The sequence below is a fragment of the Bombina bombina genome, chromosome 1 (assembly GCF_027579735.1).
Source record: "Bombina bombina isolate aBomBom1 chromosome 1, aBomBom1.pri, whole genome shotgun sequence".
Lineage (NCBI taxonomy): Eukaryota > Metazoa > Chordata > Amphibia > Anura > Bombinatoridae > Bombina > Bombina bombina.
In genome coordinates, this window is record NC_069499.1 from 1,194,923,982 (window position 1) to 1,194,943,040 (window position 19,059).

Consider the following 19,059-nt stretch of genomic DNA (forward strand, 5'->3'; position numbering starts at 1 on the left):
GGCATATGCTGTTTCACAGTGGTCACGTTGTAGTGCACAATGTACTGTGTAGTCTGTGTGAGTCTCAATCATGCGGTGGAGCCAGGAAGAATACTGCATTCCCTCTCAGTCCAGGCCAGACTGTGCAAGTGAGCTCCGCTTCCACTGTCACCACGTCATGCGCACCCACATACAATCCCATAGGATAGCAATAGCCGGGCCAGCCATTTAAGTCAATTGTAATTGGTTGATTTAGCCACCCGGCCCTGAGTTCAGTAGAGTGGCCCTAGGGACTCAATATTCTGCTGCCCCTTAAAAATCTGCTGCCCTAGGCACCGGCCTCGTTGGCCTATGCCTTAATACGCCCCTGCATGTGATCCCTAAAGGTACAAATGCTCCTCCATTGAGGGGTCCCATGTCCATATTAGTTACATGGGTCCTGCGTTTATGGTTCTTTAACAGGTAATCCCCAGGATCAGACATTAAGCATGTGCCCATACCCAGAGAGAGACCTTTGCCCTTATGGATGCCCATAGTGGAATGTTGTGTGCAGTTCAGAAAAAAGTCATATTGAGCAGGAAATAGTGGCACATTTGCAGATTTATAGCGACCTTTATCTAAGCTATATATATATATATATATATATATATATATATATATATATATATATATATATAATTCTTATGTTGGTATAAAACATTTAACTGCATTTGTACAAAAGTCATGTTACAGTGTACCTTAATCCAGTATGTATAGACAAATCTCTAATAATTTAATATTATTTAGAAATTTGGTGAATCCTTTAAATGCATTGTGAATGCTTTGTAGGGAGAGGGTGTAAGTAGTTTCTCACCTGACACGACCTTTTGTATTTCTCAGAACAGAAGCAGCAAAGGATTGAGTGACACCAACTAAACTTGTACCATCAACTTCCACCAGCAGATCGTTTACCTCAATTCTGTGCAAAGATTAATAAAGGTTTTTAATAACGTAATATTAAATAGAATTGGTTGTTTAGGGGATTTGGGATATAATATAGGAGGCTTTAGGGAACTGTTGGCGCTCTACAAATAACTAATAATAATAATAATAGTGAGGTTTCTATTCAATTATGGGATATATTGAGTCTACATTTTATAATAATATGAACTATAAGTAGAGGTTATATGGAGTGACATAAGTAAATATAAGGAGAAGTTATAGGGGCAATCAATACTTATATGTTTGAGAAGGTTTTTTTAATAGAAGGAGGTATTGGTAGTCATGCTGAGCAATAGAAAGAGGTTATATGAAGCAGAAAGTGAAGTGATGGGGATAGATCATAGGGAACAAAAGAATGAGTTCTAACTAGATATTATATGGGTATATCAAAGGAATTATATTGCATGGAGCTATGTGGAGAGGTTACATGGAGCAATAGGATGAGTTATGAGTTAATACATGAATAAATCAAAAGAATAATAGGGAGCAACCTATGGAGCTATGTAGAGAGGTTACACGGAGCAATAGGATGAGTTATGAGTTATTATATGAATAAATCAAAAGAATAATAGGGAGCAACCTATGGAGCTATGTAGAGAGGTTACACGGAGCAATAGGATGAGTTACAGGGAGGATTTTTATAGACAAGTGATAGAATGAAATATAGGATGATAGAGCTGTTTGTGTTATCATTAGATACAGTACCTGCCATCTCTGTGAGCTGCTCCCCCCTCTGTTACTGTCTTCACAAATATACCAAGTTTCTCCAGCCCCATGTCAGCTCCTGCACCCATACCAATAATACTGATGCCAAGTCCTTCCGAATCTATAATAAACATAATGTCTATGAATGAGATTAGGCAGACTGGGGACGGATATTAAAAAACATAAAATAAAAAACCACAATAAGGCCTTAGTCTACTGTAGTAGCAAACTATGGGCAGCAAACAAGAAAACCACCTAAATGTCATAAAAATCTTTACACACTCTCTCTTCTGCCTCCATATCTACTCACTTCTCCTTTTTTGTCTATGTTCTATTTCTTCTAATCCTCTTTTTGTCATTCCTTCTTTATAACCACTTTTTTTTATCTCCTGGTTCCTTCCTTGGCCTTTCTCCTTGCTTTCCTCTTCCTCTGTCTCTCGCCCTTTGTCTCTCTTACTATACCCAGCTTACTCTTTTCACTTCTCCTCTCTATCATGTACCTCCCTTACAACCACACAAACAAAAAACAAGCAACAACAGAAATATACCATTGAAGTAATTATGTAAACTAGTGCTGTTTAGCTCTTAAATAGTCAACTGCATGCACACACCTGTAACGTTTTCTCTCAGGCCACACACCTAAGTTTTCCTTTATATTTTTAATTCAAAATTTGACCAAGATTGATTGAAGTCCTGCAATGGTCAGCCGAGGCTTGTTGTACTCTGATGTGCTGGATAAATAGCAAGTGCATTATAGTGTATCTGGCTTTCTTTCATGTAAATGTCAAGAGTCCATGAGCTAGTGACGTATGGGATATACATTCCTACCAGGAGGGGCAAAGTTTCCCAAACCTCAAAATGCCAATAAATACACCTCCCACCACACACATACTTCAGTTTTACAAAGTTTGCCTCCTATGGAGGTAGTGAAGTAAGTTTGTGCTTGATTTTTATGTTTTCTTCTAAGCATTCTGAAGCCCAATTCCTCTCAGAGTACAGTGTTTGTCAGAGGGAGGTGAAGAAAGTATTGCCTGTTGATTTTTATGGTTTCACTCATGGGAAATCTTTTCAAGGGTTCTCTGTTATCGGTCGTAGGGATTCATCTCCTACCTCCCTTTTCAGATCAACAATAAACTCTTATACCATTACCTCTGCTGATAGTTTTCAGTACTGGTTTGGCTGTCTGCTATATGTGGATGGGTGTATTCGGTAAGTATGTATCATTATTTAAGAGACTCTCAGCTATATTTGGCGCTTTATGTATTAACTAGGCCTAAAGTCTGTGTACACGGGCCATTTTTTGCAGTACAGCGGTCCCACCCCTTGCTCTCTCTCCCCTCTCTTTTACTCTCTCTCTCCCCCTCTCTTTTACTCTCTCTCTCTCCCCCCTCTCTTTTGCTCTCTCTCTCCCCTCTCTTTTGCTCTCTCTCTCCCCCCTCTCTTTTGCTCTCTCTCCCCCTCTTTTGCTATTGCTGTCTCCCCCCCCTCTCTTTTGCTGTCTCTCCCCCCTCTCTTTTTCTGTCTCTCTCCCCACTCTCTTTTTTCTGTCTCTGCCCTCTCTTTTGCGCTCTCTCTCCCTCTCTTTTGCGCTCTCTTCCCCCTCTCTTTTGTACTCTCTCCCCCCTCTCTTTTGTGCTCTCTTCCCCCTCTCTTTTGCGCTTTTCCCCCCTCTCTTTTGTGCTCTCTCCCCCTCTCTTTTGCGCTTTTCCCCCTCTCTTTTGTGCTCTCTCCCCCTCTTTTTGTGCTCTCTCCCCCTCTCTTTTGCACTCTCTCTTCCACCTCTCTTTTACGCTATTTTCCCCTCTTTTGCGCTCTCTCCCCCCTCTCTTTTGCTGTCTCTCTCCCCCTCTCTTTTGCTGTCTCTCTCCCGCTCTCTTTTGTTGTCTCTCTCCGCCCTCTCTTTTGCTGTCTCTCTCCCCCCTCTCTTTTGCTGTCTCTCTCCCCCTCTCTTTTGCTGTCTCTCTCCCCCTCTCTTTTGCTGTCTCTCTCCCCCTTTCTTGTTTGCTGTCTCTCTCCCCCTTTCTCGTTTGCTGTCTCCCTCCCCCCTCTCTTTTGCTGTCTCTGTCCCCCCTCTCTTTTTCTGTCTCTCCCCCCCTCTCTTTTGCTGTCTCTCTCCCCCCTCTCTTTTGCTGTCTCTCTCCCCCTTCTCTTTTGCTGTCTCTCTCCCCTTTCTCTTTTGCTGTCTCTCTCTCCCTATCTCTATCCCCCCTCTTCTGCTCTCTCTATTCACCCTCTTCTGTTCTCTCTATCCCCCCTCTTTAGAGCTCTCTGTCTCTCGGCAGCCCCGGCATCTGGCCCCGTCCGGCCCGCGTCACGCCAGGCCACGCCCATGTCACGCAGGTCACGCCCATGTCGCACCCGACCGGTCACGCCCACTCCACCACATGACGTCAGGTCAGTTAGAAGGCCAGGTGTGTTTGTCCTCACACGCAGTCTCTACTGCGCATGACAGCTTCGGATAAAAACACACTTGGCCTTTTATTATATAGAATATCAAGTTTAGTTTTAAATATATGTATTTACTTATATTTGCCATGAGTCAGGTCTCTGTGTATTTCCCTTTGAAGTCTAACAGTTTCAGTATGAGAATCATGTTTTAGGAAGTTAATTTTTTTTTAAAAATTTCTTACCTGGGGTTTAGTCATTTTTTCCTTAAATTTCGCTGGCAAATCTAGGCTTCCGAGGGCACAAAATGCTGTTATTTATTGCGTCATTTATGGCGCAAACATTTTTTACTGCAAATTTGCGTCTATGGTATCGCAAGTTTCGTCATTTCTTGCATCTTTATTGACGTTAGTTTGTTTGGTGCAAAGTCACGCTTGTTGTGACGCGTTATTTCCAGATGTTGTTTGGCGCCAAAAAATGTTCACTTTGCATTGTGTGTCATACTTGGCACCAAATATTTTTTGGTTATATTACCCCACTTCCTTTATGCTCCCTGCTCTCTTTATATTCTAGAGGGCTATGATGTTTGCTTTTTTGCTTATTTAGCATATGCATTTTTTCCCATTCCTGAAACTGTTATATGAGGAAATTGGATATTTTGTTTAAATGTTATTTTTTCTTTTACATTTTGCAAGATGTCTCAGTCTGATCCTGTCTCAGAAGCTAATGTAGGAACCATGCTGCCTGAACACAGTTCTACCAAAGCTAAGTGTATCTGTTGTAAGCAAGCTATATTATATAACAGTTGTCATTATAAACTTTTGCATGCCGATAATGTTTCTATTAGTACTAGTACAGCACCTGTTGTTCTTTCAGCATCTAATGTACATGATATCCCTGTTGATATGAAAAATGATATGCTGATGCAATACAGAAGGCTATATCTGCTATTCCACCTTCTAATAAATGTAAAAGGTCTTTTAAAACTTCTTATAAAACTGATCAAATTTGTGATGACCGACAACATACTGAAATATCCTCCTCTGAAGAGGATCTCTCTGCTTCAGAAGATCCTACTTCAGACATTGAAATTGATAAATCTTCTTATCTTTTTAAGATTGAATATATTCAGTCTTTGTTGAAAGAAGTATTGGTTACTTTGGGTATTGCGGAGTCTGATCCTCTTGATAACAAAACCAGTAAACATTTAAATTCTGTTTTTAAACCTTCTGTGATTACTCCTGAGGTTTTTCCTGTTCCAAATGTGGTTTCAGATGGGATTGCTAAGGAATGGTCTAAGCCTGGTGCTTCTTTTAATCCTTCTTCTAGGTTTAAGAAGTTATATCCTTTACCAGTGGCTAATTTGGAGTTTTGGGAAAAAGTCCCTAAGGTTGATGGTGCTATTTCAACTCTAGCCAAACGTACTACTATTCCTATGGAAGATAGTACTTCTTTTAAGGATACTTTAGATAGGAAGATTGAATCTTATCTATGGAAAGCTTATTTACATTCTGGCTATATTCTCATGCCTGCCATTTCTATGGCTGATGTTTCGGCTGCATCAACTTTTTGGTTGGATAGCTTAGCACATCAGGAAACAGATCCTGATTTGTCTAGCATTGTCCGTTTGCTTAAACATGCTGATCATTTTATCTGTGATGCTATTTTTGATAGCATCAAGATTAATGTTAAATCTATGTCTATAGCTATTCTGGCTAGAAGAGTTTTATGGCTTAAATCATGGAAGGCTGACATGGTATCTAAATCTAGATTAATATCTCTATCTTTCCAGAGTAATTATTTATTTGGTTCTAAATTGCACTCTATTATTTCCACTATCACTGGGGGGAAGGGAGTTTTCTTGCCCCAACATAACAAGTCTAAGGGTAAATTTAAATCTTCTAATTGGTTTTGTTCCTTTCATCAGAATAGAGAACAGAAAACCACTCCTTCCCCTAAGGACTGTGGCTCCAATTGGAAGCCATCTTCAAGTTGGAATAAATCCAAGCCTTATAAGAAGCCAAAGCCAGCCCCCAAGACTGCATGAAGGTGCAGCCCTCAAACCAGTTCAACTGGTGGGGGGCAGATTGAAATGATTTAAAAAAATTTGGGCAGATTCTGTTCAGAATCAGTGGATTCAGAGCATTGTTTCTCAAGGGTATCAAATAGGTTTCAGAATAAGACCTCCTGTGAGAAGATCCCCTTTGCTCATTTTCATATAAGACCTCTGCAGCTTTGCATGTTGAATCAATGGTGCAGGGATTATACTCGGATATCACAATTGATTTTTCTTAAATCCCAGCATTCTACTCCCTCTGACTTGGTGGTTAGAACATCATCATATTATTCAAGGGGCCTCTTTTGTTCGTCCTTCCTGGACTGTAGTCTCAACAGACGCAAGTATTTCTGGTTGGGGAGCTGTCTGGGGGTCTCTGACAGCACAAGGGGTTTGGAATCCTCTAGAGGTGAGGTTATCAATCAATATCTTAGAACTCTGTGCTATTTTCTGGGCTCTTCAGGCTTGGCCTCTATTGAAGAGAGAACTTTTCATTCGCTTTCAGACAGACAATATCAGAACTGTGGCATATGTCAGTCATTAGGGAGGGACTTACAGCCCTTTAGCAATGAAATAAGTATCACAGATACTTTCTTGGGCAAAATCCAACTCTTGTCTAATTTCTGCAATTCATATCCCAGGTGTAGACAATTGGGAAGCGGATTATCTCAGCCGTCAGACTTTGCATCCGGGGGAGTGGTCTCTCCATCCAGATGTATTTTTTGAGATTGTACAGATGTGGGGTCTTCCAGAAATAGATCTGTTGGATTCCCATCTAAACAGGAAACTTCCCAGATACCTTTCCAGGTCCAGGGATTCTCAGGCGGAGATGGTGGATGCGTTAGCAGTTCCTTGGTCTTACCAACTTGTTTATATATTTCTGCCACTAGTTCTTCTTCCAAGGGGGATCTCCAAGATCATAATGGAACAATCGCATGTGTTTCTGATAGCACCAGCATGGCCTCACAGATTTTGGTACGCGGATCTTGTCCAGATGTCCAGTTGCCAACCTTGGTCACTTCCTTTAAGGCCAGACCTTCTGTCTCAAGGGCCGTTTTTCCATCAGGATCTCAAATCTCTACATTTAAAGGTATGGAAATTAAACGTTTAGTGCTTAGTCACAGAGGTTTCTCTGACTCAGTGATCAATACTATGTTGCAGGCTCGTAAGTCTGTTTCAAGGAAGATTTATTATCGGGTTTGGAAAACTTATATTTCATGGTGTTCTTTTCATAAATTCTCTTGGCATTCTTTAAGAATTCCTAGAATTTTACAGTTTCTTCAGGACGGTTTGGATAAAGGTTTGTTTGCAGGTACTTCTCTGCTCTTTCTGTTTTATTTCATAGAAAGATTGCTAAACTTCCTGATATTCGCTGTTTTGTTCAGGCTTTGGTCCGTATCAAGCCTGTTATTAAGTCTATTTCTCCTCAATGGAGTCTTAATTTGGTATTGAAGGTTTTGCAGGCCCCTCCTTTTGAACCTATGCATTCTTTGGATATTAAATTACTTTCTTGGAAAGTATTGTTCCTTTTGGCTATCTCTTCTGCTAGAACAGTTTCTGAATTGTCTGCTTTCTCTTGCGAGTCTCCTTTTCTGATTTTCCATCAGGATAAAGCTGTTTTGTGGACTTTGTTTAAATTTCTTCCTAAGGTTGTGAATTCTAACAACATTAGTAGGGAAATTGTTGTTCCTACCTTATGTCCGAATCCTAAGAATTGCTTGAAAAATCGTTACACTCTTTGGATGTTATAAGGGCTTTGAAATACTATGTTGAGGCTACTAAGGATTTCAGGAAGACTTCTAGTCTATTGTTGTCTTTTCTGGTTCTAGGAAAGGTCAGGAAATCCTCTGCCTTTTCTTTGGCATCTTGGTTAAAGCTTTTGATTCACAAGGCTTATTTGGAGGTGGGACAGTCTCCGCCTCAGAGAATTACAGCTCATTCTACTAGATCAGTTGCCACTTCTTGGGCTTTTAAGAATGAAGCTTCAGTTTATCAGATTTGCAAAGCAGCAACTTGGTCTTCTTTGCATTCATTTACTAAATGTTACCATTTTGATGTATTTGCTTCCTCAGAAGCAGTCTTGGTAGAAAAGTTCTTCAGGCAGTTGTCTCAGTTTGATTCTTTTGCCTATAATTTGAGTTTTTTGTAATTTAAGAAAACTTAATTATTATTTGGATTTAATTTTTTCAGCAGAAATAGCTTCTTTTATTTTATCCCTCACTCTCTAGTGACTCTGTGGAGTTCCACATCTTGGGTATTATATCCCATACATGACTAGCTCATGGACTCTTTTATGTAAGAAATTACCTGATAAATTAATTTCTTTCATTATGGCAAGAGTCCATGAGACCCACCCTTTTTTTGGTGGTTATATTTTTTTGTATAAAAGCACAATATTATTTTCCAGTTCCTCTTTTTTTGTATGATATTTTACTCCTTTTTACACCTCACTACTTGGCTATATGTTAAACTGAAGTATGTGTGTGGTGGGAGGTGTATTTATAGGCATTTTGAGGTTTGGGAAACTTTGCCCCTTCTGGTAGGAATGTATATCCCATACGTCACTAGCTCATGGACTCTTGCCATTATTAATTTATCAGGTAAGTTCTTACATAAATTCTGTTTTTCAATGCATGTCTATAAAAATCCAGGCCACCACAGCAGAAAAGTTAGATAGCACCAATGGATTGTGAGATTTGTGGCATAAAGAGGAAAATTGTAATTTAAATTAGCAGGAGAATTCTATAGTGGCAAGTGATCACTTACTGTCACAACAAACAGAAGCAGACATAATCAGCCAATAGAATGCAAGCTCAATCCTATTGGCTTATTGGATCAGCCAATAGGATGAAAGCTCAATCCTATTGGCTGATTGCAACAGCCAATAGGATTTTTTCAACTTTAATTCCTATTGGCTGATAGAAATCTATCAGCAAATCGGAATCTAAGGGACGCAATCTTGGATGACGTCATTTAAAGGGAAACCTCATTCGGAAGAAGACGTCGATTGAAGAGGATGCTCCGCGCCGGATATCTTGAAGATGGACCTGGTCGGCGCCGGATGGATGAAGATAGAAGATACCGTCTGGATGAAGACTTCCGCCCGGTTGAATGAAGGCTTCTGCCGCTTCGTTGAGGACTTCTGCCGGCTTCGTTGAGGATGGATGTCGGGTCTTCAAAAACTGTATGTGGATCTTCGGGGGTTAGTGTTAGGCTTTTTTAAGGGTTTATTGGGTGGGTTTTATTTTTAGATTAGGGTTTTGGGTGGAAAAAGAGCTAAATGCCCTTATAAGGGCAATGCCCATTCAAATGCCCATTTGAGGGCAATGGGGAGCTTAGGTTTTTTAGGTAGGATTTTATTTGGGAGATTTGGTTGTGTTGGTGGTGGGTTTTACTGTTGGGGGGTTGTTTGTATTTTTTTTTACAGGTAAAAGAGCTGATTTCTTTGGGGCAATGCCCAGCAAAAGGCCCTTTTAAGGGCTATTGGTAGTTTGGTTTAGGCTAGAGTTTTTTTTATTTTGGGGGGGATTTTTTTATTTTGATAGGGCTATTAGAGTAGGTGTAATTAGTTTAAATATCTGATCATTTCTTTTTTTATTTTGTGTAATTTAGTGTTTTTTTTGTCATTTATTTAATTGTATTTAAAGGGACACTGAATCAATTTTTTTCTTTTGTGATTCAGATAGAGCATGCAATTTTAAGCAACTTTCTAATTTACTCCTATTATAATTTTTTCTTCATTCTCTTGCTATCTTTATTTGAAAAAGAAGGCATCTAAGCTAAGGAGCCAGACAATTTTTGGTTTAGTACGCTGGACAGCACTTGTTTATTGGTGGGTGAATTTATCCACCAATCAGCAAGAAGAACCCAGATTGTTCACCAAAAATGGGCCGGCATCTAAACATAAATTCTTGCTTTTCAAATAAATATACCAAGAGATTGAAGAAATTTTGATAATAGGAGTAAATTAGAAAGTTGCTTAAAATTTCATGCTCTATCTGAATCACAAAAGAATAAAATAGGGTTCAGTGTTCCTTTAATTTATGTAATTTATTTAATTGTAGTGTAAGGTTAGGTGTTAGTGTACGACAGGTTAGGTTTTATTTTACATGTAAATTTGTATTTATTTTAGCTAGGTAATTAGTAAATAGTTAATAACTATTTAGTAACTATTCTACCTAGTTAAAATAAATACAAAGTTAGCTGTGAAATAAAAATAAAACCTAAGCTAGATACAATGTAACTATTAGTTATATTGTAGCTAGCTTAGGGTTTATTTTTCAGGTAAGTATTTAGTTTTAAATAGGATTTATTTAGTTATTAATAGTAGGTTTATTTTAGATTTATTTTAATTACATTAAAGTTAGTGGGTGTTAGGGTTAGACTTAGGGTTAGGTTTAGGGGTTAATAAATTTAGTATAGTGGTGGCGACGTTGGGGGTGGCAGATTTGGGGTTAATAAATGTAGGTAGGTTGCGGTGACATTAGGGGCAGGAGATTAGGGGTTATGTAGGTGTTGGCGATGTTGGGGGCAGCAGATTAGGGGTTAATAAGTATAATGTCAGTGTCGGCAATGTCGGGGGCGGCAGATTAGGGATTAATAAGTGTAAGTTTAGGGGTTTTTAGACTCGTGGTTCATGTTAGGGTGTTAGGTGTAAACATAAATTTTGTTTCCCATAGGAACCAATGGGGCTGCGTTGCGGAGCTTTACGCTGCTTTTTTGCAGGTGTTAGGATTTTTTTCAGCCGGCTCTCCCCATTGATGTCTGTGGGGAAATCGTGCACGAGCACGTAAAACCAGCTTACCGCAGCTTTCAGCAGCTCTGGTATTGGAGTGCGGTATGGAGCTCAATTTTGCTCTATGCTCACTTTTTGCCTGCTAACGCCGGGTTTTTGCAAACCTGTAATACCAGCGCTGTAGGGAAGTGAGCGGTGACAATAACTTGCAAGTTATTACCGAGCAGCTCTTACCGCAAAACTAATAATCTAGTCGAAAGTCAATACAAGTAGACCCAGCTCATTAACAAACAGGCCAACCTGCATAGCAGACACGCGCTCCTTACCAACAATACAAAAGTAGCTACTGAGCAGGTACACACAGACATACAGTTCACTCAACACAGACAGGGACAAAATAATGATTTTTATAGGGTGAGCAATCTTTAAAGAATCCAAAATGTTTTGAGAACTTTTTTTCTGTAAGATAAGAAGTTATTATACCTTTTTCCAGCTCCACAGGGAACAGGTCCAACCTTTCCACGCGTTTCTCCAGCTCATATTCTGCAGACGCTGCCATGGGATCTACATCATCATTACGACGGTCATATTCCTCATTAGAATATGTGCTGAATACCTGCGGACACAGATATAGTACAGTTTATAGAGATATTACATTCCAGAGAAACAACAACATGCTTTTTATATATATAGTGTGTGTAATGTTATGCATGTGAGACACATACACTGCTTGTTGTTGATACACTGCTTAGTATATTAAATGGACACAATATTCTAAAAGTTATACAAATACGCTATAGACAGATAACTCTTATGGTAAATCTCTACACAGATACACGTTTCTTCCCATGTTTTGACCCACTGGCCTGGAGTAAGGATGCCAGCTATCCTCTACAAAATACTGGATAACCAGTAGGTAATGGGACATGGGTAGTTGGTGAGGTCACACATTTCCCACAATTTAGTAATGATTGTATCCCCTTGGATGCCAGTAACACATAAATAAATGCTTTTACCTCTTCGGCTGGCTGTATCACATACATAGTAGTGACATGACCTTTGTTAACTGCCAGTAGAACACACAGAACAATGAGTGACTCACCTACACACAAATCAGTGTAACATCCTCTTTGGCTGCCAGTAACACATAGAGCAAAGTGTTCTCTGCAGAAACGTTTGCCAGACAGGTGTTTTTATGAACTATGCAGGTAGTGCCAGATTGATACTTTGCATCATTATAACATTTTCTTGCTTAACCCCTTAGTGACCAGAGCACTTTTCCATTTTCTGACCGTCTGGGACCAAGGCTATTTTTACATTTCTGCAGTGTTTGTGTTTAGCTGTAATTTTCCTCTTACTCATTTACTGTACCCACACATATTATATACCGTTTTTCTCTCCATTAAATGGACTTTCTAAAGATACCATTATTTTCATAATATCTTATCATTTACTATAAAAAAAATATAAAATATGAGGAAAAAATGAAAAAAATACACACTTTTTCTAACTTTGACCCAAAAATCTGTTACACATCTACCACCAAACCACCAAAAACACCCATGCTAAATAGCTTCTAAATTTTGTCCTGAGTTTAGAAATACCCAATGTTTACATGCTCTTTGCTTTTTTTGTAAGTTATAGGGCCATAAATATAAGTAGCCGCTATTTCCAAACCACTTTTTCTTTCATGTAATTAGCAAGAGTCCATGAGCTAGTGACGTATGGGATATACATTCCTACCAGGAGGGGCAAAGTTTCCTAAACCTTAAAATGCCTATAAATACACCCCCTCACCACCACCCCCACAATTCAGTTTTACAAACTTTGCCTCCTATGGAGGTGGTGAAGTAAGTTTGTGCTAGATTCTACGTTGATATGCGCTCCCGCAGCAGGTTGGAGCCCCGGTTTTCCTCTCAGCGTGCAGTGAATGTCAGAGGGATGTGAGGAGAGTATTGCCTATTTTGAATGCAGTGATCTCCTTCTACGGGGTCTATTTCATAGGTTCTCTGTTATCGGTCGTAGAGATTCATCTCTTACCTCCCATTTTCAGATTGACGATATACTCTTAGATATATACCATTACCTCTGCTGATTTTTCGTTTCAGTTACTGGTTTGGCTTTCTACAAACATGTAGATGAGTGTCCTGGGGTAAGTAAATCTTATTTTCTGTGACACTCTAAGCTATGGTTGGGCACTTTTTTTAATAAAGTTCTAAATATATGTATTCAAACATTTATTTGCCTTGACTCGGATGTTCAACATTCCTTATTTCAGACAGTCAGTTTCATATTTGGGATAATGCACTTGAATCAATTATTTTTTCTTACCTTAAAAATTTGACTTTTTTCCCTGTGGGCTGTTAGGCTCGCGGGGGGCTGAAAATGCTTCATTTTATTGCGTCATTCTTGGCGCGGACTTTTTTGGCGCAAAAAATCTTTTCTGTTTCCGGCGTCATACGTGTCGCCGGAAGTTACGTCATTTTTGACGTTCTTTTGCGCCAAAAATGTCGGGTGGGGATCTCTGACGCACAAGGAGTTTGGGAATCTCAGGAGGTGAGATTACCGATCAATATTTTGGAACTCCGTGCAATTTTCAGAGCTCTTCAGTCTTGGCCCTCTTCTGAAGAGAGAATCGTTCATTTGTTTTCAGACAGACAATGTCACAACTGTGGCATACATCAATCATCAAGGAGGGACTCACAGTCCTCTGGCCTATGAAAGAAGTATCTCGAATTCTGGTTTGGGCGGAATCCAGCTCCTGTCTAATCTCCTGCGGTTCATATCCCAGGTATAGACAATTTGGGAAGCGGATTATCTCAGTCCGCCAAACGTTTGCATCCGGGCGAATTGGTCTCTTCACCCGAGGTATTTCTTCAGATTGTTCCAAATGTGGGAGCTTCCAGAAATAGATCTGATGGCGTCTCATCTAAACAAGAAACTTCCCAGGTATCTGTCCAGATCCCGGGATCCTCAGGCGGAAGCAGTGGATGCATTATCACTTCCTTGGAGAGTATCATCCTGCCTATATCTTTCCGCCTCTAGTTCTTCTTCCAAGAGTAATCTCCAAGATTCTGAAGGAATGCTCGTTTGTTCTGCTGGTAAGCTCCGGCATGGCCTCACAGGGTTTTGGTATGCGTGATCTTGTCCAGATGGCCTCTTGCCATCCGTGGACTCTTCCGCTAAGACCAGACCTTCTGTCGTAAGGTCCTTTTTTCCATCAGGATCTCAAATCCTTAAATTTAAAGGTATGGAGATTGAACGCTTGATTCTTGGTCAAAGAGGTTTCTCTGACTCTGTGATTAATACTATGTTACAGGCTCGTAAATCTGTATCCAGAGAGCTATATTATAGAGTCTGGAAGACTTATATTTCTTGGTGTCTTTCTCCTTATTTTTCTTGGCATTCTTTTAGAATTCCGAGAATTTTACAGTTTCTTCAGGATGGTTTAGATAAAGGTTTATCCGCAAGTTCTTTGAAAGGACAAATCTCTGCTCTTTCTGTTCTTTTTCACAGAAAGATTGCTAATCTTTCTGATATTCATTGTTTTGTACAAGCTTTGGTTCGTATAAAACCTGTCATTAAGTCAATGGAGTTTGAATTTGGTTCTGGGGGCTCTTCAAGCTCCTCCTTTTGAACCCATGCATTCATTGGACATTAAATTACTTTCTTGGAAAGTTTTGTTCCTTTTGGCGATCTCTTCTGCCAGAAGAGTCTCTGAATTATCTGCTCTTTCTTGTGAGTCTCCTTTTCTGATTTTTCATCAGGATAAGGCGGTGTTGCGAACTTCTTTTGAATTTTTACCTAAGGTTGTGAATTCCAACAACATTAGTAGAGAAATTGTGGTTCCTTCATTATGTCCTAATCCTAAGAATTCTAAGGAGAAATCGTTGCATTCTTTGGATGTTGTTAGAGCTTTGAAATATTATGTTGAAGCTACTAAGTCTTTCCGAAAGACTTCTAGTCTATTTGTTATCTTTTCCGGTTCTAGAAAAGGCCAGAAAGCTTCTGCCATTTCTTTGGCATCTTGGTTGAAATCTTTAATTCATCATGCCTATGTCGAGTCGGGTAAAACTCCGCCTCAAAGGATTACAGCTCATTCTACTAGGTCAGTTTCTACTTCCTGGGCGTTTAGGAATGAAGCTTCGGTTGATCAGATTTGCAAAGCAGCAACTTGGTCCTCTTTGCATACTTTTACTAAATTCTACCATTTTGATGTATTTTCTTCTTCTGAAGCAGTTTTTGGTAGAAAAGTACTTCAGGCAGCGGTTTCAGTTTGAATCTTCTGTTTATGTTTTTCATTAAACTTTATTTTGGGTGTGGATTATTTTCAGCAGGAATTGGCTGTCTTTATTTTATCCCTCCCTCTCTAGTGACTCTTACGTGGAAAGATCCACATCTTGGGTAGTCATTATCCCATACGTCACTAGCTCATGGACTCTTGCTAATTACATGAAAGAAAACATAATTTATGTAAGAACTTACCTGATAAATTCATTTCTTTCATATTAGCAAGAGTCCATGAGGCCCGCCCTTTTTTGTGGTGGTTATGATTTTTTTGTATAAAGCACAATTATTCCAATTCCTTATTTTATATGCTTTCGCACTTTTTTCTTATCACCCCACTTCTTGGCTATTCGTTAAACTGAATTGTGGGTGTGGTGAGGGGTGTATTTATAGGCATTTTAAGGTTTGGGAAACTTTGCCCCTCCTGGTAGGAATGTATATCCCATACGTCACTAGCTCATGGACTCTTGCTAATATGAAAGAAATTAATTTATCAGGTAAGTTCTTACATAAATTATGTTTTTTCAAAATTAGCGCTAGTTACATTGGGACACTGATATCTTTCAGCAATCCCTGAATATCCATTGACATGTATATATTTTTTTTGAACACATCCCAAAGTATTGGTCTAGGCCCATTTTGGTATATTTCATGCCACCATTTCACCGCCAAATGCGATCAAATAAAAAAATTGTTCACTTTTTCAGAAATTTTTTCACAAACTTTAGGTTTCTCACTGAAATTATTTACAAACAACTTGTGCAATTATGGCATAAATGGTTGTAAATGCTTCTCTGGGATCCCCTTTGTTCAGAAATAGCAGACATATATGGCTTTGGCTTTGCTTTTTGGTAATTAGAAGGCCGCTAAATGCAGCTGTGCACCACACGTGTATTTATGCCCAGAAGTGAAGGGGTTAATTATGAATCTTGTAGGGAGCTTGTATGGTTAATTTTAGCTTTAGTGTAGTGTAGTAAACAACCCCAATTATTGATCTAGGCCTATTTTGGTATATTTTATGCCACCATTTCACCGTCAAATGCGATCAAATAAAATAAAAACGTTCACTTTTCACAATTTTAGGTTTCTCACTGAAATTATTTACAAACAGCTTGTGGAATCAGTGGCGTCACTAGGGTTGGTGTCACCCGGTGCGGTAAGTCATGGTGTCACCCCCCCCCCCCCCCAGAAAGCAGACACACACAAAAACACAGGCAAACACACATACAAACACTCAGACACACTTAAAAACATACTCAGATGCACACACAAACACTCGGAAACACACTCAGACACACACACAAAAACACTGAGACACACAAAAACTCAGACACACACATACAAAATATGTAAACTGCACTGCATTAATTATGAAGCTCATGCCTAGAGCTGCTCCCTGGCTCAGCAGAACATCAAATGAAAGATAAACAGAGCACTCTAAAATAAATCACTGAAGAAAAGGTTTAGGCGTACAAACTATGAAAATTCTGCTCTCTGACACTCATGTCACTGAGCAGTGAGCACAGATAGGCAGGCAGGTTTAGGCTAGCAGCGCAACTTTGCAAGCCCCACGTCACACCCACAACATTCATAGTGAAATTGGGCAGCGGAGGAGCAAAGTACAAACAAGCAAAAGCAGCCGGGAAAACTATTTGTTGAAATTGCAGCATTGGCTCAAGGGGCAAAAAAATTGTGTGTCTACAACTTCCCCAGTCCCACTAATGTTCACAAATGCCAGCCTCTAATAAAATAATCTATGCATCTCAAAATTGTATTTCTTTGAATTTCAATAAAATTTAAAAAAAAAAAAAAAAAAAAAAATAATTTTTTTTTGGTGTCACCCCCTGGAGGGTGTCACCCGGGTGCGGCCCGCCCCCCCCGCCCCCCCCCCTAGTGACGCCACTGTGTGGAATTATGGCACAAATGGTTGTAAATGCTTCTTTAGGATCCCCTTTGTTCAGAAATAGCAGACATATATGGCTTTGGCGTTGCTTTTTGGTAATAAGAAGGCTGCTAAATGCTGCTACGCACCTCACTTGTAATATGCCCAGCAGTTAAGGAGTTAATTAGGTAGCTTGTAGGGTTAATTTTTAGCTTTAGTGTAGAGATCAGCCTCCCACCTGACACATCCCACCCCCTGATCAAGTGGAAAGATACCTTGCTGCCAGGGACCTTGAGAAAGCCTGTCCTATGCCATCTAAATTTGTTTCAGAATCTCTGAGACAACAAAAGACTTTTAGGACCCAGAGGCCAGGAAACAAAAAGGGTGAGACTGAAGCTGAACCAGCAGATCGCTATCAGATAAACCACACTTTGCCAAGAGTGGATCGTTTGGGGAGGAACCTTTTAACCTGCTTTGAGTGTGGTGCCAAAGGGCATGTCTGGGCAGGAGGCCCAAACCTACCAGAACCAATGCAATGTGCCCTAGGAGAAGAACCATCAGACTTTTGTGGACTTATTTACCTAGCAGGCATGGGAGAAAACATACACACCTTCCGGGTGTCAGTATGCTTTAATAAAAGAGACACAGAGGCTTTGGTGGACTCTGGCAGTGCCTTAACTCTAGTGTCAGGAGATTTAGTGGAACAATCACAATTGCAAAAAAATAAGACAATAGGGGTACTGTGTATTCATGGGTGTACCGTTACTTATCCTACTTCTGTTATAAGTGTCTCTATACTTGGGAAATTAATACAAATAACTGCTATAGTGGTACCTAGGCTGCCCTATCCCTTGGTTATAGGAAGAACCTTTCCAGAGTTTCACACCCTAATACAGTCTCAACTTACTGCTAAACAAAGAGAGTCAGAGGTTGAAGTAGGGGATAGGAGTCTACATGAAGTTTTCCCTTTTATTCACCCTAATTTGTATGAATCCAGTCCCAAAAGGGGTAAATCTAGAAAAGAGCGCAGGAAGAGTAAATACAGATTTAATAAAGCCCTTAATGAAGTTTTGTTAAATGAGCAGGGAAACGTAGTAATAAAGGCGTGGCCACTCAGTGCACAGAATCTGAAGTAGATCAGGGAAGTGAAATTACTGAAAATGTTCCCTGTGAACTAGACATTATTAGCAGTAGCTTTGGGCGAGAACAAGCTAATGAACCATTGCTATACCATGCAAGGAGCAGGGTAGTAGAGGTTAATGGAGCACCTGTAGAAGGTCAAACAAAAAGTGTATACCCGTATTTTATGGTTAAAAATGACCTTCTGTACCGAGTAATATCAGAAGAAGGTCAAGAGATAGAACAGCTAGTTGTGCCTTCCTCTCATACTAGGAAGGTGTTAGATTTTGCAAATTCACACCTTTTGGGTGGAAATCTGGGGGTAGAGAAAACTCAGGAAAGGGTCCTGAGGAGGTTCTATTGGCCAGGAGTTTATGAAGAAATAAAGAGATATTGTGCTTCCTGCCCAGAATGAAAACTGTCATCCTCAAAACCCAAGTTAAGGGCTCCCCTTATACCCCTCCCAATTATTGATGTACCATTTGATAGGATTGGGATGGACTTGGTAGGCCCATTAGAGAAATCATCTCATGGTCACCAATATGTTCTTGTTATTGTAGAGTATGCAACTCAATACCCTGAGGCCATTCCACTACGTAAGGCTAATGCTAAAAACATAGCAAAAGAATTGGTGCAAGTATTTTCACGGGTTGGGATCCCAAAGGAGATTTTAACTGACCAAGGTACTCCTTTCATTTCCCGTCTCATGAAAGAGTTTTGCCAGTAATTTAACATACAGGCTTTGAAAACCTTGGTATATCACCCACAGACAGATGGGCTAGTAGAGAGGTTTAACTGCACACTTAAGGGGATGTTAAGGAAAGTTGTTAGTAGAGATGGGAAGGATTGGGATCAACTGCTTCCTTACTTATTGTTTGCAGTCCGTGAAATTCCCCAGAGCTCAACTGGTTTTTCTCCTTTTGAACTTTT

The 19,059-nt window shown here is 39.8% G+C and overlaps 1 protein-coding gene across 1 annotated transcript in view; it reads right to left on the reverse strand.

Moving 5' to 3' along the window:
- The window catches only part of PPP1R9B (protein phosphatase 1 regulatory subunit 9B), an 85,547-nt gene that overhangs the window by 16,864 nt on the left and 49,624 nt on the right, over positions 1 to 19,059 (reverse strand). The window contains exons 2-4 of the mRNA XM_053700089.1: positions 11,325 to 11,457; positions 1,666 to 1,786; positions 833 to 937 (exon numbers count right to left, since the gene is read on the reverse strand). Of these exons, the coding sequence (XP_053556064.1) occupies positions 833 to 937; positions 1,666 to 1,786; positions 11,325 to 11,457 (359 nt within the window). The remainder of the gene's footprint in view (positions 1 to 832; positions 938 to 1,665; positions 1,787 to 11,324; positions 11,458 to 19,059) is intronic.